Below are 25,188 nucleotides of genomic sequence, written 5' to 3'. Positions count from 1 at the left end.
CAGATCTGACTGCTAGGAGTTGACGGACGTAGGCAGGATTTTCCTAGTGGGGAAAACTTAGTAGGAAGTAAATCCTACTTAAAGGCATCCTTTGCTTTCTTGGGAATGGAATCTTTTTCATCAGGAAACCTCAGATCCAGCTTCTTAGAATTTTTAGTCTTAAAATATGTTCCGAAAGATTTACCTGATCTCTTTAAGTAAAGCAAATCTACTAGGCAAGTGCTGCAGTTTGAAGGAACATACGCTCCTGTCCCTCCTCGGACCGTTGCTGCTTCCAGCAGGTTTACAGAGAACCACGCTCTTGAAATGGCATGCTTCATATACTCATTCATTCGTTCTCAAAACCCTCCCGGGAAGTTGGTGGCGCATTTCACTGGGCTAACTTTACAGACGAAGTAGGAATATGGGGAAGGCTCATTGAGGTCCATGGTTCTCTCACGATTGCCTGAATCACTTCTATTCTCTTCTCTGGAACTTGTTATTTGGCCAGTGCACCAAAATAAACAAGTCAATGGGTACACGGGAAGAGATGCAGGAGCCGTGTGGCATGGCACACCTGGGCAGCCAGCCGGTCCTTACTCTCTGCCCTGCTCTCTCCAGTCCCCAGGCGTCTCCTTCAGCTCCCCAGAAATGAACCCCACCTTTTCTTCTGTAAGATCGCCCTCTCTCCCCTGATCTTTGCCCTGACTTAAGCCTCTTTCCAGGCACAAGTCACATCCTGACGTGGAGTTCCTTCCATCTGCTGCTGACTCTCCTTTTATTCTTATACTTTCTAAATCATTTTTATCATGTCTCGAAATCCTCCCCCACTTTCTTTTCTTACAGTCAATGGGCTACAGTGTCTTATCCCTGCACGAGTCTCCCCTCTCTTTATGATGCTACGAGTGTGTCCAGGAGTTCATATACGCTAGTGACTGCTGAACAATCGCTGGATAGCATCATCCTCATTATTCCTTGGAGAGGGAGTGGGAAGGGAATGTAACATCTTAAGGGAAAGGACGGTTTCTTCCATTTTTTACTGATTCAGTACTGCTCAGTGCTCTGAGTACAAGACTACAAGGCACCCCTTAATTATGAAAATTTTAAGATGTAATATCAACGTATTGAAAGCACTTTATGAAGATTACTTTGGTTGCATCCCAATATCATTAAAATGGGAAGGCAAGGAGCAGTCAGGAGTTCCCAGTCACAGGTGAGGTCAAACGCTCAGCTCGGCCACTCCCTTCGTAGCCAGTCTGCCTCCACCTGGGGAGACGCCGGCCAGATCTCAGGGCTGCATGACCCAAGTCCGTGCCCAAAGCAAGCTTTCCTCTGTAAGGGTGCCACTTAGGAGTCTAATGTAATAGCATCTCACTGTCCGCCAGGGAAGGTGCACCTTTGACTGGACAAACCCTGAGACATGACTTCACATAATGCCTTTGACATCTGTCCTTAGAAGGAGAGGTGGCTGGAGGGATGGTTTGCACCGCTACTAAGGAAGCTGTAATGGCCCAGCCCACACGGAATCGCACCCCTGCCCCCCGATCTTTGTCACTCAGCAAAATCGGGGCTAGAATGGGAGGGGGTGAAGGAGGAGGGTCGGAAGACGTCAAGTCTCACACATCTGGCAGCTAGGTTTCTAGAATTAACGTTCTCTTTGTCACTGCAAGCTCTAAGAAAATCTGGAAGCCCTTGAAATCGGTCAACAGTTCACACTCAGGCTGGACCACGTGCGCGCAGGGCTGCTCCCCCGTCCCCACTCTCACCTGACGTGGCCTTGCACATCTGGGGCATCCTGGTGACCCTGCTGTGCGCCACGAAGGTGCTCTGGGAGGAGGTGCTGTACTGGGAGCCGCTGTCCGAGGAGGTGGAGCTGGTGTGCGACAGGCGGCTGCGCTCCTTGTGGGAGGCTGTGGAGCGCTGATACCACTGGCGCAGCTCGTCCGAGACGGCCGCGCGCCCCGCGCCCTTGTCGTGGGCGCCCTCGCGGCCCAGAGATGGAGTCCGCAGGATCTGCGAGCGCGACGGCGTCAGGCGGCCCGCGTCGCCCTCGTCGCCGCCGCGCCAGCTCTCCCTGAACAGGCCGCCCGCCGTGTACGAGTTGGAGGTCTTGAACTGCGCCTTGACGCTGTAGTGGCCCTCCTGGTCGCTCTCCAGGCTGCGCACCACCACGGGCGTGGCGCTGCCCTCGATGTACAGCGGGTACTCCTTGATGCGGTACTGCGAGCTCGGCTGGCTCTGGCTGTGCAGGTAGACGCCGTGCGCGCCGCCGCCGCGCGCCGCCAGGTTGGGCATGCTGCCCGAGTTCGCCGCGCCCAGCGCGCCCGCCGCGCGCTGTCGCTGCCGCTGCCGCGCGCGCGCCTTCGACGGCGAGTCCTCGGCCAGCGTGGAGTAGTTGGCGTTCATCTGCGCCGGGTAGTAGTGCTCCGAGCTCGAGTGGCTGGTGCAGGAGGAACAGTCGTCCATGGGGTCGGAGCCGTTGCTGCTACGAGTCCGTGGGGTGTAGAAGTCGGGGCTCCCCGTGTCGTTCTCCGAGCCCAGGAGCTTGCCCTGGGACTCCAGGCTGGAGCTCCGGTGCCGAAAGTGCAGGGCGAGGCTGTGCAGTCGCGTGGGGCTGAGGTCCACTGACCTGCGGGGAGATGGCTCGGTGGGTCTGGGGGGCCCAGGAGAGGGGTGTCCGGGAGGAGGGAGGGGCTCTGCAATCATCGCATTCGGGAAAGAGCAAAACGCACGCAGCCCGGAACCTCCAGCAAATGCGCGCCTGGGAAACTGAGAGCCTAGACAGGGTTGCCCTGGCCGTCCAGATGCTCCCCTTTGTTCCCAGGTGCAGACGGGGCAGGAGGGGGCTGCTGATCCCTGGAGGCGAGCTGGGCCTCCGCTGTGACTTTGGATTCCGAGTGGGAGGGGGGACTGAAGACAACCCACAGGAGGGTTCTTCTCTGAAAAATGTATGCCAGTAACCAGGGGCTTTTTTTTTTTTTAAGGTGGAAAGGGATTCTATAGATAGAAAAAGAACCAAGAGAAACCCTATTCTAGTATTATGCTAAACTAGATAACATGCCCATTTTTGTAGGTCACAAAACAGTCCAGCAGAAGCCCTTCATATGGTTCAACTAAATACCAGTATAAAATCCACATAAACAGATTTCCATTGCCCATGAAGACCTTAAATTGGAAGGTTGGTGGTACAGGAAACACTAAAAAATGACGGATGCAATACTTACCAGGCCACTACTGTGTGTCATCCATTCTGCTTATCCAGGTCCACACTATGACTATCCAGCAATATGTTAGGGACAAGATGCAAGGACTACAGGTAAACGGGTTGGCCAAGTCCAGGAAGAGGCGAATTCTAGTTCTGACTGTCCTTCTAGATAGAATGTGAAGTCCCCACCATGTGGCCCTCTATGACTCGGTTCTCAGTTTCCTCTCTGGTCCCACCCTCTCCATCACTCTGTTCTGGCCATACTGGCCTCCTGGGAATATGCCAAGCGCAGGCCTGCATCCAGGGCTCTGACCTTACTGTCCCCTGAGTATCCTCAGGTGTCTACTCAGGTGTCACCTTACTACAGAGGCCTTCTCTGATGCCCCCATTGAAAAGATGATCTCTCCCTTCTCTCTCTAGCCCCTTGTCCTGTTCATTGTTATTCTTAGTGCTTATCATTGCTTGACATATTTTTTCACTGTGACTCTCTCCCAACTAAAATCTGAGGAGAGCAGGGGTGTGGTCCGTTTCCTTCACTGCTCTACCCCCTAGAATAGTACCTGGTTCATATAGGCACTTGATAATATTTGTTGCATGAATGCATGAATGAAGAATGCATGAATGAATGCATGGATGAAGGAAGGAAGGAAGCAATCTTGCCTGGAGAGCTCAACCTTATCCCACATAAAATGGGTCACTACTTATGGCAGATCACACCATCTGTCCCTTGGGCCACGGTCCCTATGGGCTCAGTTTTTGATAAAATGGAATGATGGCTTTGGTTTTGCCTTTTGTTAGAAAATTAAGGTGTGATTCACGGGAGCCTCACTTTTGCCTGTTCCCTTTGCGCTTTAATGAATTTACGTCTTGAGGCATTAAAAAGTCCGAATAAATTTAGGCCGCAGTAGAAAGATATATGAGGACTATCCAATAAAGATGAGCCCAGCAGTACAAGGTCGTTCTGGTCCCAACACTCTTCCTGGCTAATCCGGCTGGCCTTTCCTGCCTGCATTTGGATTAGGAAAGCTCCTTCCACGCCCTCTGTCTCCAGAGGATTCTCTGGCTTACTCCCAGTGCCCATGGAGCATGGACAGTAGGATAGAAGGGTCTCTTGACTAACACGGGCTTACTGCTACCAGCTCAGTTTTCTATTCTGCCTCATTTTAAGGAGAACCTACCTCACTGGTTCAGGCCTGACTCTAGCTCACCCATTATCTGGACCAGGTTGGAGTCAGCACTGCCAAAGTTTACAAAGGAAGGTCTGGTTTAGGGAGGGAGATGGCCAAGGGCGGAGTGGACTCACCTCGTGGAATGAACGTAGTGGGGACTCCGGACCCGCAGGTCTGGCGTGGACGGCATGCTGGACTGTGAGTTCCAGTGAGGCAGGCTGCGGATGGGGCTGTTCTGCAGGGAGCTGCTTCCCCCGCCTGCTTCGGCGCAGCTCCCCGTGCTGGGGAAACGCTTGTGGCCACTGCAAACCAGAGGAGGCCGTGCTGGTCACTGCCAGGCAGAACCGCACCTGTTCCCCGGTTGCTGACTAAGCCTTGGGACATCAATCTTGATGGCAGGAAAGCTTGCCCAGGATCGCTCCCTCAGATCTCTACTCTGGTTCTCACCCTTTCCCCCAGGAGTGGGTGGCGCTTCCCGTCCCTGACCCCCATGGCATGTGAGATGAAGACCCTCGTCAACCTTCTCTGGAACAGGTAGCGTGAGTGTTCTGTGAAGGCCTTGCCCTCAACCACAGTGTCTGTTTTCCAAAAGACAAATATTTACCTGTCTGGGCACCCACTTACAGCTTTATGGGGTGTAACGAAAGGAAATGAGAAAAACAGAGAAGCAGACCAAAAATCTCTTCCAAAAAACCCTCTCTACATCATCAGCCAAGTAACGAGCTGATAATGCCCAGCTAAGGTTACAGCTGTTTGGCTCCAGAATTCTGCTGGAGGATGGTTTAAGGTTTGAAACCACTTTGGGATTCCTACGAGTGGTCTCTGACTTACCATTCTGGAATAAGGCTACCTAAGATTTCCTAATTAATTCCCGTGGAATTTAACATTAAAGCCATCTGCCAACACACTGACTGTGAGCCAAAAACCCAATTTCCCTTGGAATGACAAATCTGCACCTCGACAGGGTCAGCAGCAGAGGGCGCTGTGCGCGCGGTGCTGTTGAAAGACCACCCCAGGAAGGAGGAAATAGGCTGATTGGGATTTTGCCACTGGTGGATGCTATTTGGGGCAGCCTTTGATTCTTTCAGTGACCTCCCCGACCCCGCTCACCTGGAATGACCGTGGGAGGAACGTTTCTTGACCTTCTCGTAAGGCTCATCTAAGGAGGACTCACTCCACATTTTGGGCTTTATGGGGGACTTGTCATAGTCGTTGCGGTGATAGTGCATCTGCCGGAGTCCCTCCAGGGACTGGGGAGGAGGGGGCCTGTTGTGCGATGGTGGCCGAGGAGGGAGTCCCTTGTGAGGGGACTGTAAGGGGGACAGTGTGCTGGTGACCTGAGAGTCTTCTGCACAAAGACGGAAAGAGAGGCACTGAGCAAGGGTCATCCTTCCCACGGCCCCCAGACACACCCCCGCCCACCTCTGCCCCGACATCAACCTCTGGGGGCCAGACAGGCATCCGTCCTTTGAAGGTGCCCCATGACTCTTCCCCAGTTGTCAAGACAAGTCGAACCAGAGCAAACCAAGCCCAACCTTGGAGCAGCACTAAAAGGGAAGAGCAGTTTCCCTTTTGATTATCTACAAATGGAGTCAAGGCTGAATTTCATTAAACACCAACGACAAATGATTGCTTCACACCCAACAGCCAAATATAGTCATTATTATACTGTCAGTGTTCCTTCAATAGACGGTCCGCGTCTAATTTGCTTCAGGGGAGTTTCAGCTCCAGCAGGTTTTGTCTGTTTTGTTCACGGCTACATCTTCAGGGCCTAGAATGACCGTTGATGCATAGTAGGTGCTCAAGAGATATTTTTTGGAAAAAATGAATGAACGTTTATCTGTCGAGTGTAATTACCTGCCGGTGGCTCTAGCGATCTACCGTCTCTGCTTTTTCAGACTGTCTATATTGGCTTGTAACGTGTTCCTGTGTGACATTTGCATTCTGCAACTGCCTTAGGGTCTCTGGGAAGGAGACGAGCTACAAACAGTAGATATGAAAGAAGACTAGTGCCTGCCTTCGGGGGAGTGATGATCGAACACCTCAGGGTGCCGGGGGACTTTCAGAGGAAGTGAAGTCCGTCAGTCAAAGAGGGAAGAGTAGGCGAGGCTGGTGGGAGGGGAATCAGCGTGGATGGCAGAGGGGCGGACAAAGGGAAGAGCCCAGGGCTGCATCCAACTGGGGCTGTGCCTGGGGGGGCAGAGCAGAAGGGGAGAGGGAGTGCAGACCTACTGTGCACACTGGGACAAGCAAGAGCCCCAGCTGACAGGGGGCTTTCAATTCCAGGCTAAGGAGTCAGGATTCGGTCTGAAAGCCACAGGAAAACTCTGCAACTTAAGCATGGATGTGTCAGGATGGAAATCCTGTTTAAGAACCAGTCATCTGGCAGGGGTCAAAAGTGGGCAAGGCTGGGAGAGGGGCTGGGGAGGGGTTAAGGAAGGAAGACATCCAGTGTGGAGAACCTGGGGGAGGGCGGCCTTGAGCAGACAGAGGCAGGAAAAATGCAGTGTTCCTCGTGAAGGCAGAGAGGCAGAGGTGGGAGTTGGAGGGGAAAAATACACAGAAGCAAACCTCAGAAGCCCCATGACCTTTCCATCTCCATCTAGTATTGTCTTCCAAGCCTACTTCTCAATCCCCCATCCTTGAACCCTGGACACACGCTAGGCTTCCACTCCTCTTTTAGTACTCAAATCAGCAAAGGAAAGAGTTCCCAGAAGGAGGGAGCCTGCGATGGGAGTTGTGGGGGGGAGGTCCCAGTGAGGCCCTAACGCCCCTGCAGAGGCTGCAGGTCTGGAACGTGGGAAGGAAACTGTACTTACAAACGATGCATCAAAATTCGCTAACAACTACATAAACCTCCCTAACTCCTCTATTACAGAGGAATCTCACTGACTCGTTCTCGTTGCCTCCCCTGGAGAGACTGGAGTCCACAGAGGCCCAAACCAGGGCTGGATCTCTAATATTCGAAACACAGCTTTCTGCTCCCCGGTGGCCCCATCTCCTCCCCACCATGCAATGAAGCTGACGATAAAAATACTACCATCTGATTGCTCATAGCGGGGCCAAGACAACTGGGTGAATAACCCGCCAGGGGCCAAGACAACTGGGTGAATAACCCGCCAGCCGTTCCCCACATCAATAGCAATTACTATTATTCTTGCAATTATCATTATGGCTATGACTTGGGTAGACCTTTAATGTTTTCTGTCTGAATAGCCACTTATCACTACCCGCCTGAGGGTTCCCTAAGAGCAAAAAATTAACTGCCACTTAATATATTTCCATATCATTAACACCCCGGCCTCCCAAGTTTTGGTTTAACCAGCCACAGGAACTTTCTCGGAGATGGTTGCGTGTCTGGAATCCTTTCGTTCCCAATGTGTGATGGTGGGCTAGGGGGTGAGGGGGGGGATCAGTTGTGTTTCTCTAAGAATTTCCCAAGAAAATATCCTGATAATCATGAGGTTTTTAGAGTTCCCTGGGAAATAATAAGATGATTTTCAAGGCGTGACCAGGCATCCAAAGGGACATCTTCCTCTTCATTTTCACTATTTCTCAGGAAGGTATAGAGAGTTTCTTGTGTCCCTGAAGCTCCCAGGCTCTCCCAGTAGGTTTCAATCTTTGATTTGGGATCCAAATCAATGTCCACCTCTTTCTTCCAGAAATTATGAATACTCAAAAGGAAACTACGCATGGTGTTCAGATTCTCTGTTTAGTTAAAAACGTGGTTTTGGCAACTAAAAATGTGAAGCATCACTCACTGAATATCACCTTAAATCTGACCTCTGGGCCACAGGAAATACTAAAATTCCAATAGACATGGCTATGTAGCACCCACCCACTCCCAACCAAATAGGAGACACTGGGAAATGAGAGATTTGTGAGGAATCCGGCTGCCATCTTGGACTGGCTCTTGCCTTCCCACTGGGCTGTCCCAGACTACACACAGCTTAATCCCAGTTTAATCTGTGCTCCGAGTTCTCAAGCAAGACACGGACAACCTACCATCCTCTAGAACAAGGGCATCTGAGAGGGAACTGTCTTCACTGGCAATATTTCCATCTGAGAAGACAAAAAGGGAAAGTCTGTGAGTTTAGCACATCCCTTGGCCAAAATGCTACTTGTTAAAATTGCATGTTTAGCACCATCCCATATCCTTCTCTTACTAATCAGAAAGAACCCATGAAATACAATGAAAATGCTGTTGGGCATTTCTTTTGACTGTCCCTGTGGTGGGTCATTACCTCATGCCCCTCATCCCGACGCTGCAATGTGGCCCTGCCTTTGTGTATTTGTGCTCTTGTTTCACAGGACACTGCAATGCTGAGTAGCTGGATATCCAACATAAAGGCTGCCTGGCCTGGTTAAGCCACATCATTGTTCCAGTCCAATCTCAGGGCATGTCCCGACTAAACCAAAGGAAGCGAACTGCTATTTATCCCACAAATGCGAAACTAGGGTAAGGAGCTTAGCTTTGCTCATACAGCAATAAATGGCTTCTCAATAAACTTCTTAAGTCATTAGTAGAGAGAAGCTTGTTTAAGCTGCTAAACACAGCTTCTGTGTCTCCAAAGCTTATTTTCATAGACACCATTCAATTCACCACGAGAACACTCCCCAGAGGGAGACAGTAGACAATCTCCCATCTGTAACAGCTGGGGAAACTGAGGCGTGTCTAGGGAGGAATGGTATGTCTGGGATTGCTCTGCTCTCCTGGCAAAAGGTCCCAGGTCTTCAGATTCTAAGTTTTGTGTTTTTTATCTCTTGAAAAAGAAAACCACACTAAGGAACTAAGAAGACCTAAATTCCTCACGCCTCTAATTTAAGTGGGGCTCGTGTGAGGAGAATATTATTTCCACGAGGCAGCAAAATAGAGAAGGTCTATTCTTGAGTGGCTACAAAACAATGGCTGCAGGCTTGGATGGGATGACAAACCAGTTGGTACAGTGACTGAAAAATGGCATCTGTTGGTAATCCTAACAGAACAGCCCTCACTGGGCAGGCTGGAAAACCTGCTCTTCTGTGGTCGACCAGCAAGACATTATCCCTATGGTGCCCCTCCCAGACTCGGCTCTGTTGGCCATTCTGGATGTTTCTGCAGAGCTGGGATCCCCAGTGCCTTTGAAGGGCAGACAGAGGTCTCAAAAGAGCATCAGACAGAGAAGGGCTGGTGTCCACATCTCTGTCAGGAAGTGGGGGAAAAACTGACAAAGACTTGGCCAAGGACAACAGGGCCAGATGGGGAAAGATGGATATTCCAGATTTCCTAGAGCAAAAGGATTTTTTTTTCTGGTGCTGAAGAAGATTCGCCCTGAGCTAACACTTGTGCCAGTCTTTCTCTAATTTGTATGTGGGTTGCTGCCACAACATGGCTGCTGACAACTGGTATAGGTCCACACCCAGGATCCAAACCCAGGCCGCTGAAGCACAGTGTGCTAAACTTAACCACTAGGCCACCAGGGCTGGCCCCGAGGATTTTTTTTATGGTGCCTTCTTTTTTAAACTAGGAATTCACTTTATTCGTATTAATTGATGGACTGTAAACAACTAGGAGACAGAGAGCCTTGACTTTGGCATCTTGGAGTCTCCAGTATATCATTGCTTCCCCAGTATGCCTATATTTTTTAGGCTGTAGATTTTTATATATATATATATGTATATATAGACACACACACATATATGTGTATATAGACATATATAAACAAAATTATGGTAAAAGATATATAACAGAACATTTACTATTTTAACCATTTTTAACTGTACAGTGCAGTGGCATTAAGCACATTCGCATTGTTGTGCAACCATCACACCCACGTCCAGAACTTTCTCATCTTCCAAAACAGAAACCTGTCCCCATGAAGCAATAAGTCTCAGTCTCCCCTCCCCAGCCCCTGGTAACCTCTATTCTACTTTCTGTTTTCCTAGAGCAAAAATATTTTAAACATGCATAAGCCCTGAAAGAATACTTGATACGTATTTTAAAGAATTTTCTGATTTAGGGAAAAAAAAGGATTGTAACAGTTCGGGGGACTTGATGGTTGTTGGTGGATTTGGGGTATTTCCTTCTAGTGTTTACCAAATATAATCACCCAAACTCTTAACCCCTCCTGACTGGAGTTCAGGGCTCTGACAGTCAGAGTGGGGCAGCCCAGCCGTGCCCAGCTCCAGCTTTGGGATGGGAGCCCCAGGGGACAGAGTCAGACTGAGGAGGACAGGGGGCTGGCAAGGGGTGCTGGCCTGCAGTGTGCCCCAGCCACCCCCCTTTCCTTCCAGACCTAGGGAGGCTGGTCAGGTCCGTGAGAATGGTAGAGCCCAGGTGAGCCCCGGGCTGGCACAGTTACTCGGCTCAGCGCATGGTGAGGGCTGAGGGTAGTGTTTGGCCCATGGCTGCAGGTTCTCCCAGGGAGGCAATAAATAAGTGATGAGGATAGTTCAATTTCCATAAACCCTCTCATCTGTGGACCTGAGTGCACTTTATTGCTCTCATTGGTATCAGGCCTTATTAGCTTCATCTTATGGATGGAAAAAGTGAGGCACAAGTGGTTAACTAGCTTGCCTAGGTCATGCAGGGAGCCAGGCTCCCGGCCCCCTCCTGGGATGGAGGGCTGCTGGGGGAGTGGGGCCACCTGTAGTGGGGAGAGGGCCCAGCACTGACCGTCAATGATCAGCGAAGCCCTCTGGGTGGGCTTCTTCCCAGACTTGACCCGGTTCTCGTTGATTGCATTTTCAATCTCCTGCAGCTTCTTCAGTGCGTTCAGATAAGAGGTTTTCCTTTGTTTCTTCAGTTTTTTGCTGACATTGGGGTCACTGGCTAGGCGGCGGGCAGCCTCCGTTATCTGGGACTGAATGGCAAACTCCCGTTCCAGGCGTTCCAGCTCGGCCTCCTGTGGGAGGGAGAGCACAGCTTAGACTTAACGGGGTGCTGGGCAGGGAGACACTATTCCTCCCAGCCCCTGTCCCTGCCCCAAGGCGAGCGAGACCTCGTTACTCCTTGGGAGACCTGCGTGCTAGGAAACCAGCATTCCCAGCACCTAATTCCCAACCTTGCCTGACGCCGCAGTGGCCCTGTTCCTACAACCCGGCAGCCTGGTGCCCTGGGCACACCCCCTTTCCAGCCTCTTGGCCCCTGTTCCATTCTAGAGACAAGCGTTGGTCCATACACTGGCACCACCATCGAGAAGCAAAGAGCTCCCGTGCTCCAGGCCTTGGGGGTCTTTTGGTTTTGATTCCAGGATCTCGAGCAAGGTTCATGAAGGCCAAGCCTTGGTGGAAATTCAGAGCCCACTTATCTGGGGTGTAGGATGCAGCGTTATTTACTTTTGGAGCAGCTTTCTGTCATGCTTTTCTACATGTTGGCTAATAGGGAGTGCACAGACGTGCCTCTCTTCCACCCTCCCACTCATGCCCTGTCTCCCATATTTTGAGCCCTCCGTGTTGGGACTCATCCTCACTCACTCCTGTCTCTTCGGGGAGCGCTTCTTGCAAGCTCCAGCTGTCCTCTCTGGCTCTTCCTAAAAGCTCTGCCTGGGCCATGAGTGGGACCCTCAGGAGGCCTGGGTGGCAGATGGTGGTGGACCAGTTTCCCCTACTCCTTGCATTGCTTCAGGGCATGCTCCTGCCTCTCCTTGCGTACCTCCCTCCCACCTCGACCCCTTACTTTGGCCAGAAGGAGCAAATGGATGAGTTTTTCCTCAGAGTTTTGGTCCCGGGAGAAATGAAGCTGTGACTGCCAGGAAATACCTGGAGACCCAGAGGATGAAACTGGGGACAGTGGATTTTCTGCTGGCCTCTTTGCAACTCAGAGTTTTTCGAATACTGACCGTGAGGCCAAGGGAGACCAGGCCCTCATCTTGTCCTAGGTGATCCACTCACGCCGAAGTCTGACAGGAACCGATCTAACCATGTAGGAGTGCATCACCAAGTTTGGCGGTATCCGGGGATCTTCCTAGTTAACGGCCGAATAAAACATTCCCAGGCTGGATGCCTCGGCAAGCACAAAACTCTTAGCTTGATTTTATTTCCTTTTGAGCACTTTAAGGCTGAAGGGAGGGGGCACCAGGTGTGAGAGCGAAAGGTGAAGATGAAAGGGAACTCTTTGGGAGACAATCAACTCCTTCCAGTTCCTTCAAATGCCCGATGCTTTTGTTCTCCGGGAGGGAGACGAACATCAAGATGGACTCCCGCCCAAGGTCTTGAAACAAACAAGTCACCAAAGACAAAGACTGTTCTGTGAGCGTGACTCCACCTAGCAGCTGTTCCCAGGCTGTTGCGATAGCCCTGGCCCAAGACACCGACCCAAAGTTGTATAGGAGCCCAGGACAAATTCTCGCTACTGGAACCAAGACAAGTACAAGGCTGGTGGCCCTGTCTGCGGTACAGATGCTGCCTGCTGTGTGCACAGGGAAGCCAAGTGTACGTCCAGGAGAACCGGGGAGCAGCGACAGAGCCCAGGAGAGCCTGTCCTTCCTGGAGGAACTTGCATGCACCAGCTAATTCTGTGGGGCTCCCTTTCAGTAATTTACGAATGGTAATATGCAGGTGAGGATGCACATGGAATTCTTGGGAAACTGAAATCATCCTTCACTGAAGAGTGTGAAGGATCGGCTGGTGAGAAGGTATGGTGAGGCTGTGAGAAGAATGGGGCGTAGGGCTCACGAACAATGGGGGCTCCTCTTAAAAGGATGGTGCCAGGTGTTTGCCCAGCATAAGGGGAGTGGAAGTTCCTTAGGCAATTCTGATGACAGCCGGATGTGCAAAATACCCAACCAGGTAGTCTCTTAAATGGCACCTGCCCTCAGCCCAGTTCTGACCCCAGTAGAATCCTGGGCCCACCCACAGCCACAGTTCTTCTCCTCGAATATCTCATCTCCATGTCAAGCAACTCATGTTGATTGAGTGTCAAGCAGGTGACAAGAACTGAGTTAAACGTTTTCACATGCCAGCTCATTTAATCCTAGCGACAACCCAAAGAAATAAGGATTATGCATTTCATTTTATGGAAGAGGAGAATTGCCTGGATTAGAATTGCCAACTTTAGATCTGGATGGAACATTCTGGTGTGTCCACCAGTCCGCTGGGATCCCAGGAGATTCACCCACCACTTCCACTGGCTCCAGGGCACTGTGGTCCCCTCTGAATTCACCCTCACGCTAACCCACCAGGTGTTACATGAGAACGTTGGTTTCGACCAATCACTTTTTGGAAAAGACTAAATATGTCCAGTATTCCCTTCTCCACTGGCTTTGACTCCTGCCCTTTTAAGTGCTCTGTTCAGTAGCCTTTCAGTGAGTAACTTTATTCAGAATAAGTTTGGGAAGACACTACCTGGACATGACCCTAGGGCCTGAAGGTACACCTGGCCTTGAATTTCCCTGGATAACTTATTAACCAGCTGGAGACTCAAGCTTTCTCCCCACAGGTATGAACTCTCTAGTTCCAGCCCCGACCAGTATTTAGTCAAAGAGGAGAAATGAGCGATGCTTCAGCGGCTCCTCCAAAGGCCAACAAGCAAGGCCATGAGGGCCCAGCATCCTGCTCACGCTCTGGCAGCAATTCTATCAGCAAGGTTAAGTTGAGGCCACTGAGGGCAGGCTCTACTATCTTCCCCCAGCCAATGGCATCTCTGCATCTGTTGACATGGCCTAAGTTTTCTTTCCTCTTTGCTTTTTTCTTCCATAGATCAGACATTACGCTTGGCTCTGAGTAACAAAGGGCCGGGAGGCCATTAAAAAGACAAGTAAGTACACATGGTTTTACTGGAACGTTCTCTCAAGCTTCACTTAGCCACTTGCGAACCAAGCCTATGGTGTTAGACAAACAACTTGCACAGAAATCAACTTGCTACTAACGCAAGCTAGCAAATCCCAGTAAGGGAGCTACATCCTGACCAAGCCAACTTCAACTTCACCAAAGGTCAAAGGACAGATACTCAGGCGGAAGGGGAAATGGCACTGGGCATTGGGTAGGAGGAAGAAATTGATATAGGAAACCTGACGCCCTAACATATAGGGGAAATGAGGGTTATGGGAGAAAATCCAACAGCAGGAAGAAGGTCGCACCTCTCCTTTGGGCAGGACTTTCTGCTCATCCAGCTTGAAGGCCGTCCCGATTCTTCTTCGAACAATGGGTGGTTCCTCCCCTGGATCCAGGGGGTATTCCACAGGCAGTTTACCCGTCAGCTCCTGTGTGTGTACAACAGCATGGAGAGGACAGAATCAGAGGAGGGTATGTGCTTGGTTTCTAGGACACACACACACACACACACTTCAGTGCACAGATTCAAAAGAGTAACGTTAAGCAGTATGCCTAAATAAGAGTTCCTGAAATGCCATTTCATTTCTGTAAAAACGTATGAGAGACATCCTTTCTTTACAGACAGATGCACTTCAGTTTTTCCCAAAGTAAATTTCTGTTGGGTAAATAAAATCACCATTGGCTTTCATCACAAAATCTGAATTTCATTCAGTTGTTCATTTCCCTTGTGCCCCTGCATGCCTACTATGTGCCAGGAGAGGTCGCACAGCTGGGAAGGAGCAGAGCCAACACGAGATCTCAGTCTTTCTAGCTCCACACCCTGTGCTCTTTCCCTGCATCAGATACTCCCTTGCAAATATCTAAGTTCACAATGTCTTTCAAGTGAATTTTCTTGGGAAGAGGGATAGCTATGTGGCAAATCCCAGAAAAGTGCTTACTACATAAATTAGAAACTAAAAATGAGTAACAACTATTCCACTCTGGCTAGATGCTCAAAGAACAGGCTGAGCTTAAAAGACAAATGTGTACAAATAGTTTCAGTAGAAACTGGAAATACAATCCGTGTTATTGACAAGGCTATCTGAAAAGATCTGCTGTGTATGTTGGGCTCTGCAAATCTAACTGTTGTGAGTATGATGACAGTGAGTTTAGTTGACACACTTCCATACCAACAAGGACCCTGGCAAACACTGAGGTCTGGGATGATTCAGGATTAGAATTCGGTTCTATAATAGGGAGTTATGTCTGGGCTGAATAAAGGTCAAATTTGAGTCAGCAGCCGATCCATGTGGTGGAGCCAAGGTACCGGCTGCAAGGAGTCACTTCCAGGGACCAGAAAACCCTGGGGGAGCCACTGTGTGCCTCCAGTGGCACAGGTGGCACGTCCAGGCAGAGCCTGCACTGGTTTCTAGTCCCAAGTCAACACTGATGCTGCAGACTCATGGGGCTGCACAGAGGAGGAAGAGCGCAGCCGTCCACCATCCTCACAAAAAGCTTTTGTGCCGGGGGCACCCAGCGCAAGTGTCCAACAGGCGGGAAAGTCCAAATCGCCAGATTCCAGACGCTGGCTGACCTTCTGACAGGAGGAGTGATCCGGCCTCTCCTCCCACTGCTGGGTGTGCGTGCAATGGTGTGCGCAACTGGTCTGCACAAGGACACCCACTCCCCACTTTCCTGGGCCTCTTTCCTTCTGTGTTCAGTCCACTGGGAAACAAACTCTTGGACTTTTCATTCCTCAATGTAAGCATTTCAGAGCACAATGGCCAACTCTTTGAGTCTGAAATGTTCTGCAATTTTCTTCCCTCCTTTTTTCTTTTTCAGTGTGGTTCAAATGTCTGCGAAGTAGTTCTCTGTTTATTCTGCAACATTTTTATCTGCTTCCCTAAAAGTCTGCCTATAAATAACGCAGCATACTGAGGATTTTATATTAGGACTTTCTTTTTTTTTAACTTGAAACTTACAAAAAGGAGAGAAAAGTTGTTAAAATGGCCAGTGATTTATAACTCTCAAGTATCGGTAGTTTTAAAACAAAATATATTTAAAAAGTAAAGTACTGATTTTCCACCATCCACTTGAAGGCATTTGAGTCAAGACCTTGATTCTCCATATTTAATCTGATTTCATGTGTAACCAGAGCCGCATGGGGAAGGGGGAATTAACGCAGTGTGGTGAGGGACTCAGCCTGGTTCCTCTTATATGGGTGATATTCTGCCAAATGCTCCCACTCCGCCTCTTTCTGGCTGCCCTGCTCCCCGGGGGACAAACAGGGCTGCTGATATTCCGAGCTGAGGGGAGCAGTGTGATACAGAGAGCAGAGCACAGTTAGCAAGAAAGTTCTGTCCCTTTACTACAGATGGGTCAAGAGACTCATACGGTGGGAGCCAGCACAGAAGCCCTGTGCCCTGGGCCGGATTCTCATGAGGTTATTCCTCTGCTCAAGTGCTGTTTTCTGGTGTCAACATTCTAAGAAGCAGGAGCTTAACTTCTCTCATTTTTCTTTTATTTTAAGGGAAACAGTGAGACCTTTATAATGCATGCTAACCTTGCCTTGACATGCTTCTCCAATTTTCTGATGCTGATGCCCTGCTGGATTTAGGGACGTTTCCTCTATTTAAAAACAAAACAAGCCTTTACCAATTATTAGGTGCTGACACCCAAACCTAATTTTTTTTCAATCCTTCCAGCACATTCTTTATAAAAAGGCTGCTAATATTCACAGCATCACAGAGCACATCCCCCAGCCAGGCCAATTGCTTTCCTAAGATTTGCCGTGGATTTGTGCTAATGTGGGTCTGCTTTGAGCTGGCTCCGGTTTAAATCAACCCAGAGCATAATTAAGCCCAGTTGAAATGTAATATGATCTCACTCTCTGGCGCCTGCGGCCAGGCATTATTATTTGGGGGAGGGGAGCCCGTCTCTTCAACTTAGTTTGGGAACCACTTTATTCTCTCATTCTGAACTGCTCACCAACAGTAATGTTACATGCTAGGTCGAGCGCACTCTCTCTGGAACACTCCCACCCCATTGTGTCCTTGTGCGAGCACACACACACGTGTGTATACACATATATGCACAGTAATGTGTGTTGCACTAAAAAAATCAAGTCTTCATGCTAACAAAGAGTCAAACAGAAAAAGGTGCAAATGGATGTTCAAAGAAAGAGACAGTGGCCTGCCACAGCCTCCAAATTCCAGTGAAACTGGAGACAAGTGTACACACAGGCTTGAGGAAGCATCGCTTTGCATAAAATTTAAAAATATCACTAGGCTAAGATTTCATTTAAAGAAAAAGACCGAGTTAAAGAAACACTGGATCATGAGTTTTAAAGGGGATTATATACCAAGGGAAATCCTGGTTTCCCTGTTGATCGCCAAGGATGCTTCTCAATACGATTTCCAAAGATAAATCTGAAATATCCTCAAGAGAAACAACAGCCACCACAATAATAAACTCACGCACAGCATCTTAGGAAGATGGTGGCAAACCATTATATCCAATGAGGTAATATCATATGAGGAAATGCTTTATAAACTATGGTGCACCTTGCAAATATTATTATTTACAATTGTTATGATGACTGTTACTATTACTTGTCATTTGGCCTCTAGTGGAGTTCCATCTGGGATTCTGCCAGGATCTGCTTTAACTGGTGTCCTAGTGTTTCAATAAGACCCACCACTTCTGCTTCTTTATAGGGCTGGGTGTTTCCAACATCTGTATTTCAGAGCAGGTTTTGCTTCCCTCGTATGCTCTCTTCATGATCCGCACCCTTGCCTTTTGTAAACATGTGAAGATGGATGTGGGCACAGACAACACAGATTTCCACAGGGCGAAAGAGTAACTGCTTACAGCTTCCCGGAGGCAGAGTTTCTTCAGCTCCTCCAGCCGCTGGCGTAGCGTTTCCTCCAGAGCTTCCTGCCTGGATTTCAAGGCGGCCAGCATGTCTTTCTTGGCAGACTGAGAGCTATCTGATTCCTGAGAACCTGTCAATAAACAGTGGGGTTACTAGGCCAGCTGCGGGGTGATGCACATCTGGACCACTAAGGAGTTTAACTGGAGCCCACACCGTGGATATAGGATTTACCCCAGGAACTGAGGGAGTGTGAAATAAAACAGGTGTTGCAGAATCCCAAGTGGGAGGAGCGAATTCTCAGCACTGAGGGGAACTCATAGCTGGCCAGGACGGGCAGAAAATTCACACACCCGACAAAGAAGTTTCTCTTTCTTGTTTAACTCAAGATATGTCACATACTCGTTTTAATTTCACTAGCAAATTTTACCACACTTTACACGATGAAGGAGAAAGTGAAACTCAAGCCAGTCATTTTAATATGTAGTTTTAATTTTCTTTTTGCCATTTAAAAATGCTTATTCTTTGGCTTAGTACAAAAATAACCCATGTTTATCGTAAAAAATTTGAAAATGCAGACATGTCTAAAAAACATCCATAAATAAGTCATCCAGAAATAACCACTGTTAGGCATTTTCTTTTGACCTTTGTATCTAAACACATACTTCAAAAATAAAATTAGATTTTTATTGTATTTTTAAGTTTAACATTGTATCATGAGCAAATTCCCTCTTATTAAAATTTATACATATTTTTACATGCAGGGTAGAAATACTTGCATGATGATTCAAGTAGCAGACTGCTGGATATGAAAGCTTTGTAGAAGACTAACTTTGGACCAAACAAAAGGAAAATAAGCTGGAGGGCCAACTGGAGGCATTTAGGTTAGACCAAAAGACTAATTTCTGGGCCTCAATGTTTAGATTCTAAAATGGGTTTCCTGCAATTGAAACTACTACACCTTTTCTACTTTGATGAGTTAGACAAGGCGCATTGACTATCTGGAAAAGGAAGAGCTGATTATGACTTGGCTTCTCATGCCCATGGAGAGCAGAAGTGTCAGAAACGGACAGGTGTTATTGGGTGTCCATTCAAGGGGCTCAGACGATGCCATTTGCAACAGCATCAAACAATCCCAAACACCTAGGGATCAATCTAAGGAAAGATGTACAAGATCTCTACAGTGAAAATTATAATACTCTGTTGAGAAAAATTAAACACTTAAAACCATAGAGAGCTGTACCAAGGTCATGGATTGGAAGTTTGACGTTGTAAAGTTGTCAATCCTCCAGGCATTGAACAATAGAATCATTGCAATCCCAATAAAAATTCCAGTGGGATTTTGGGGGCAGGGAGGGGAAAATTGTATTTCCATATGAAACATTTTTGAACAATTCAGTGAATGGCTGACAGATTTGCAAATAATCCAATCGGAATTCCCAGAGTCTTTACCATTGTTTCTTCCTATGGTAAAGAAGGCACCTCAAAATCTCAAGACTAGAAAGGATGTCTCTGCCTTTGCATCAGAAAGCTCTGCCATGCTCAACTCATCCCCATAAATATACGATTCTACTCTCTTATTTAATCTCAGAGCAAGAAACCCCATATTCCCTCAACTAACATACACCTAACTTCTTATAACCCTAAATAACCACGAATTCATCAATGCCCAAGTACAGTTTGACTCCGACTTGGGCCTTTTGCTTTTCCCCCTTCACTCCATTCTAGCCTGAAATAGAGAATCTCAGTGCCGGAATGCATCTTCTTTATGCTCCCATGGTAGCTAACAAATAGTAGCTTGAATAAACAAACAAATAAATGTCAATCATATACTCAGATGCTATAATTAAGTTGTATCTCAACTCGGTAAAGAAGTCTAGGAGCTGTAAAGTCATTTCTTCATAGAACCTGCCTTCCAAACTTTTAATCATTTTTGTAGTTCTTTTTTGGATTTCGTCATGCTTCAATCACAGGTTTCTAAATCGGATGGCCAACACGAGTGAAAGCTTGACTCTTACTAAGTCTCCGTTACCTCATGGCTCTCAGATACCAAATCCATGTGGTGTCAGACTCATGCAACACAGTGCTGGACATGACTGCAGGCTTCCCTTTTTGAAATGGCTCAGGTTTTCTACCTCCATGCTTATCGGTACTAAACTATCTCCAGGTTATATCCATCTAACATAACATCACTAAATCACTGTGAGTCTTAATCTGGTTCTCTTAGTCATTGTCATCAATCACATATGAAGACACAGGAAAATTTAATGAGATACACTCCATTCCATCATCCAAAGAATTAATAAGAATGTAAAATAATACTCAAGAAAGTCAGACTTTAGATTTAAAAAACAGGCCTGGGGAAACTTGAGTCCAAAAAGATTAAAGCATTTCTAGTTTAAGTGAAAAATTCACTGTCTTTCCTTTCACCCTTGCCTAACCCCTCAGTAGGAAATGATGATTTATGAAGTCAAATCTAAGAATTAACTATGTTTAAGAACGGCAAAAATCACACAACATTCAACTTTGGGAGGAGAAGCCCAACATTTTTGGATGATCTGGTCTCTAGTTATGGTATTAGTTAAGCTTTAGTCTTGAGTTACAGGGCTCATTAGTGCTAAATTATTATTATTTATAATAATTAGCCTAAATACCAAACCCAGGTAAGACAGGCTGGCTGGCTCAAGAGGCCCTCTCTGTATCTGGCACCGCTGATGCTGGCTGGCTCTGTTTCACATCTTTATTCTGGAAATTGCTTCCTGAGGAATATGGCGCTGGGTACCAAGTTAAACGTTTGCAAATTAGTGGAGCTGGCGTGGCCTGAACAGGCAGATCTCCATTTTAGTGGCAATCGGACGGCAAGGAGAGAGTAAAACGGGCCTGGGTTTGACGAATTCTCACCACTCACTAGATGTGTGACCTCGAGCAAGTGACCTGCCCTCCTGCAAGTGTTGTAAAGACTAAATGAGAAAAAGCACATACAGCACTGTGCCTGGAATAGGTGAACCCTCAGTTGAGGGTACATGTAACACAAGTGAGCACATGCACACAAGTGCACGCATACATCCACACCCTGGTAGAATTAGAATGAGGGGAATCATTGAAACTACCTTCTCCCTGTCGCTCAGAGAGGTATTGCTCAAAGAAAAGAACCTCGCTATGCAATTCAGGGTACCACTTGGGCTCCAAGGCTCACCTTTAAAGTGTTTTCAATAGTTTCTTAAGCCCCTGGGTTTGCAGACATGCCGTTGGGGCTGCTGCGGGGTGAGGGTGAGAATAGGACCAAGGAGATTCTGCAGGTTCTGGGGCCCCCACTCCACCCTCCTCAAGGGAGGGCAGCTCCACGGTACCCTGTTTCATACATTTGGGTTCTTGTCAGATGGCATTTGAAGAGAGGTCCCCAGCGCCTTTTTTCTTTAAAGGACATCCACTGTTGTGGTCAAGGGCTCTGAGTTCTTGCAGCTGCTCCATTTCAGAGCTGGTGGGATCTGAGCCTGTGGGGCTGTTACCTGCAACCAGGCAAATATGGCAACCACAGGGAGAGGTGGCTGAGTGCCCAGTGACAAGGATGCCCCAATAACAGTTCCACAGAAAGAAGCTCAAGGGCAAGAGGAGGAGGAGCCCCAAGTGCTCTGTGATGTCCAGGAGGCTTCCCAGGGCTCCACAAATGCCCCCAGGCATCCCCTGAGTCGCGTGCTTGGCATCTGAAAGGGAGGCCAGCAAGGCAGCTGGGAATCAGGGGACAGAGATTCACTCTTATCCCCTCAAGTGAGAGAACGACTCCAGGAACTCAGGGAAGAGCCTCAGGGGCTCAGGTCAGCTGGAGTCTTACAAACTAAAGGCTGGTGGACACACTGGAAAGGATTCTAGACACAGAAATGGTTTCAAATCAACACCTAGACTCAGTGAATGGCACAGAAGCTCTAACTTCTCTGAAGATACTACAATTTATCCATTTCTGGTTATTTGAACACATACATGCCCCTGCACATGCAAGACCACTCCAAATTATAAAGTTAGCCCTTCAGAAATGAAAAAGATATAAATCTGCTATCTTTGAAAGGGGCAGTGAAAGAGACCTGGACTTCCCTTACATATCTGTTATTAAATGGTATAAGACCCTGGATTACTAACCTCTCAGAGCCACGATGTCCTCATCTAGAAAACAACCAAGTAACCAATCTCCAAGATTCCTCCAAACTTGAAGACTCTATTACTGAATAAACAACTTACTTAGGCAGTTCCCTCTTGCCTGTAGGAGTCATTTTTGCCTTTTTTACAAAAGGAATCTTATATACAGTGCCATCTTCCCACCTCTTCTCTTTGTCATCCCCGCCTCTAGAAAAGACACACATCCTGCCAGCCCTGGCCCTTCTCTCAGTTACTGCAATAGTTTGCCTCAAATTGGAAGGACATGTCTAATTGTCAAATAGCGCTTGAAGGATGTACCTCTTCATCTTATCAACAGACCAGAGAGCAGACTGTCTGTAAGCTTGAAGGCTAAATAAGAGTTTAACCTGAGCTGTCCTTGGGATTAATGAAGTAGGAAGATGGATGACGATGAAGAGAGGATGGGACTTCTCTACTGGAACCAGAAGAGTGAGATTTCAAAACTTAGAGGCTGACAAACAGTAGCCAAGGTCCTTGGGAAGGGCTGCCCACACAGGAATCAGTGCAGGAGCCAAAGGGAAAACAGAGGTGATCTGAGTATTTTGAAAGATGTAAGTAATACATAAATACCTTTTTGCTGATCAGAGTTTCAAGCAGCACCCAAGTTTATAGGAAAGAGTGATCTGAACATGGCTTGGAAAACATACACTGGTCTTGTAGCCTCCTGGGGTAGAGTCTACAATCTAGTAGTTTAGACCTAATAGTCTGGGCTTGTGTCCCAGCCCAGCAACTTACCACCTGCAGGGCCGTAGCAACATGACATCACCTCTCTAAGGCTCAGTTTCCTCTCCTATAATCCGGGAATGAAAACAGGATTTCCTCAAAGGTTGGGGGAATTAAATGAGATAATGCTTGAAAGATGCTTAGAATAGAGATCAGGACAAAATAAATGCTACATGAATATTAGTAGTTTTTGTATTAAATAGTGTTTCCGGCCTTTATTAAGAGCTGGCGTCTCAATCCCGGGGATGTCCCATAAAGTTAAAGAGGAAGAAGAGTTAGTGGACAGGCAAGAAGCATGGCAGGCCACATCCCCCTGTGGCCCTATAAATTCAGGAAACTTGGGAGGAGAAGGGAAACGACGTGGATTTTTACAGAACTCCTGGAAGGAGCTTTGCACGTGTTGCACCTCATTTAATCCTCATAAAAACAGTGTCCCCGTTTTCATAAAAGAAGGCACTAGCATGGAGGGAGGCAGAGCTGGGATTCTCATTTGGTGGCTCTGTTTGGTCTGTTTTGTCTCTAGAATGGAAACACCAGGACGGCAGGAACTTGGTATCTTGGTCACTGCTGGGTTGCCATAGTGAAAACAGTGTGGTGTGCAATCATATCCACCTTGCAAGCCTAGACTCTTCCTGCATGGGTGAAAATGAGGGCAGAAGGAAGGAGGAAAAGAACAAGGGGCTCCTCAGATGGGCCAATGAAACGACGAGTCTCTGGAGCCCCTTCTGTATGCAAGGTGGGGTCGGCGAGACAGGTAACTGGACACGGGTCCAGTCCTCAGAGAGCCTTGGGTCTGGACACAAGGAGCTGCCCCCCAGGGGGCGGCAGGAGATAAGCTACACCACCTGAATGGGAGCAGTGGAAACACACGAGGACCACTGCATAATGAACCTGGAGAGCTGATTTCCTCTAGTCTGGCCTGAGCAGGGGAAATGCTCCCCTAGCTTGACCTCTGCGAAAACTGAGGGTCGCCATAGTTAGCAAACCTTCCATCCCAGCTGCGGCTCAGTAACTGTCCATTTGAATGATACCAGATTGAAAATAGAATCTTTTGCTTTGGGCAACTTTATTATCATGTTTCAATCTGACTCCAAAGGATTTTCTAGAAACGGGTCAGCTAATAATCTAGCAACGGGGAGGAGAAAAAGATCTGACCTCAAAGAAAACAATTCCTATTTGAGCACAACCAGGGAGCGTTTGAGTGACGTGCTCAAGATTGGAAAGTCACTGTCAGTGGGTATTTGGAAATCTTTGTTTTTTTTTTTAAAGATTTTATTTTTCCTTTTTCTCTCCAAAGCCCCCCAGTACATAGTTGTGTATTTTTAGTTGTGGGTCCTTCTAGTTGTGGCATGTGGGATGCTGCCTCAGCGTGGCTTGATGAGCGGTGCCATGTCCGCACCCAGGATTCGAACGGGCGAAACCCTGGGCCACCAAAGCAGAGCTCGTGAATTTAACCACTCGGCCACGGAGCCGGCCTCTGGAAATCTTTTGAGTGACCTCCTGGATGCTTTGGACATTACTGGCAGAGATATGGGGAAAACCTGTTTTGCTACCTCTAGAGAGACTGTCTCTATCCCTTTCTCATTTTCCAGCTGGGGAACTCCGGACTTCGCCCAGTGGGCAGCCGGTTCCCTGGAGCAGGATGTGGGGGGAACGCCAGCGCACACCATCAGAAGCTCCCCTCCCGGTCGGCAAACACATGGAAGGATATCCTTGCTCGGCTCTGATGGAGAATCTGCCCCAGTCTTTCCAAAGATCCTAGACTGCCTGGCACCGGATATGAGTACGCATCCTACTGAAGAGAATGTTGTCAGGAACTGTGGCTCATCTGTTTTCGACCAGATTGCAGACTGATGACCAGCCCACTGATTTCAGAAGACAGAAACGGTGCTTTCCTCTCTGAAAGGAGGGGGGACTTGGAAACAAACAGTACCCCAAAGAAGAAAGAGATCTGTTGTCCTACAACTAAGGGAAGGAAATGACAATCTGTTTAGGCCTTCAGGAAAAAAAAAAAAAAAAGAAGAAGAAGGCATAATCCCAGCAGATCTGTAAGAGCTGTAAGGAAAAGTGTTGGCAGACACCCCAGGCATAAATACGAGAGAAAGGTTTGAACTCTTCGTTATGAAGAAGAGATATTTATTTGCCTTACAAATCCTCAATTATGAATTCCTTACATGAAAGATATCCTAAGAGACCATGTGAAATAATGCCACATGGCAGATTTCAGGATAAATGTGTGATCCGGAGACCGTCTCAGAGCATTAAACGTGGTTTTTAACATGAAAAATGCAGCCTTGGACAACTTTTCATCAGGGTCAGAAATTTAAAAAATAAAGTAG

General features: G+C 47.9%; 1 protein-coding gene across 1 annotated transcript in view; it reads right to left on the bottom strand.

Annotated features, from left to right (window-relative positions):
- FRMD4A (FERM domain containing 4A) overlaps positions 1 to 25,188 on the bottom strand; it is a 275,085-nt gene that overhangs the window by 21,056 nt on the left and 228,841 nt on the right. Inside the window, exons 15-21 of the mRNA XM_046678619.1 lie at positions 17,956 to 18,089; positions 14,412 to 14,534; positions 11,009 to 11,237; positions 8,359 to 8,415; positions 5,464 to 5,701; positions 4,488 to 4,655; positions 1,746 to 2,608 (exon numbers count right to left, since the gene is read on the bottom strand). Of these exons, the coding sequence (XP_046534575.1) occupies positions 1,746 to 2,608; positions 4,488 to 4,655; positions 5,464 to 5,701; positions 8,359 to 8,415; positions 11,009 to 11,237; positions 14,412 to 14,534; positions 17,956 to 18,089 (1,812 nt within the window). The remainder of the gene's footprint in view (positions 1 to 1,745; positions 2,609 to 4,487; positions 4,656 to 5,463; positions 5,702 to 8,358; positions 8,416 to 11,008; positions 11,238 to 14,411; positions 14,535 to 17,955; positions 18,090 to 25,188) is intronic.

The sequence above is a fragment of the Equus quagga genome, chromosome 12, assembly GCF_021613505.1.
Source record: "Equus quagga isolate Etosha38 chromosome 12, UCLA_HA_Equagga_1.0, whole genome shotgun sequence".
Lineage (NCBI taxonomy): Eukaryota > Metazoa > Chordata > Mammalia > Perissodactyla > Equidae > Equus > Equus quagga.
The sequence above is the reverse complement of the archived record's forward strand: the minus strand, read 5'-3'. Positions and strand labels throughout refer to the sequence as shown.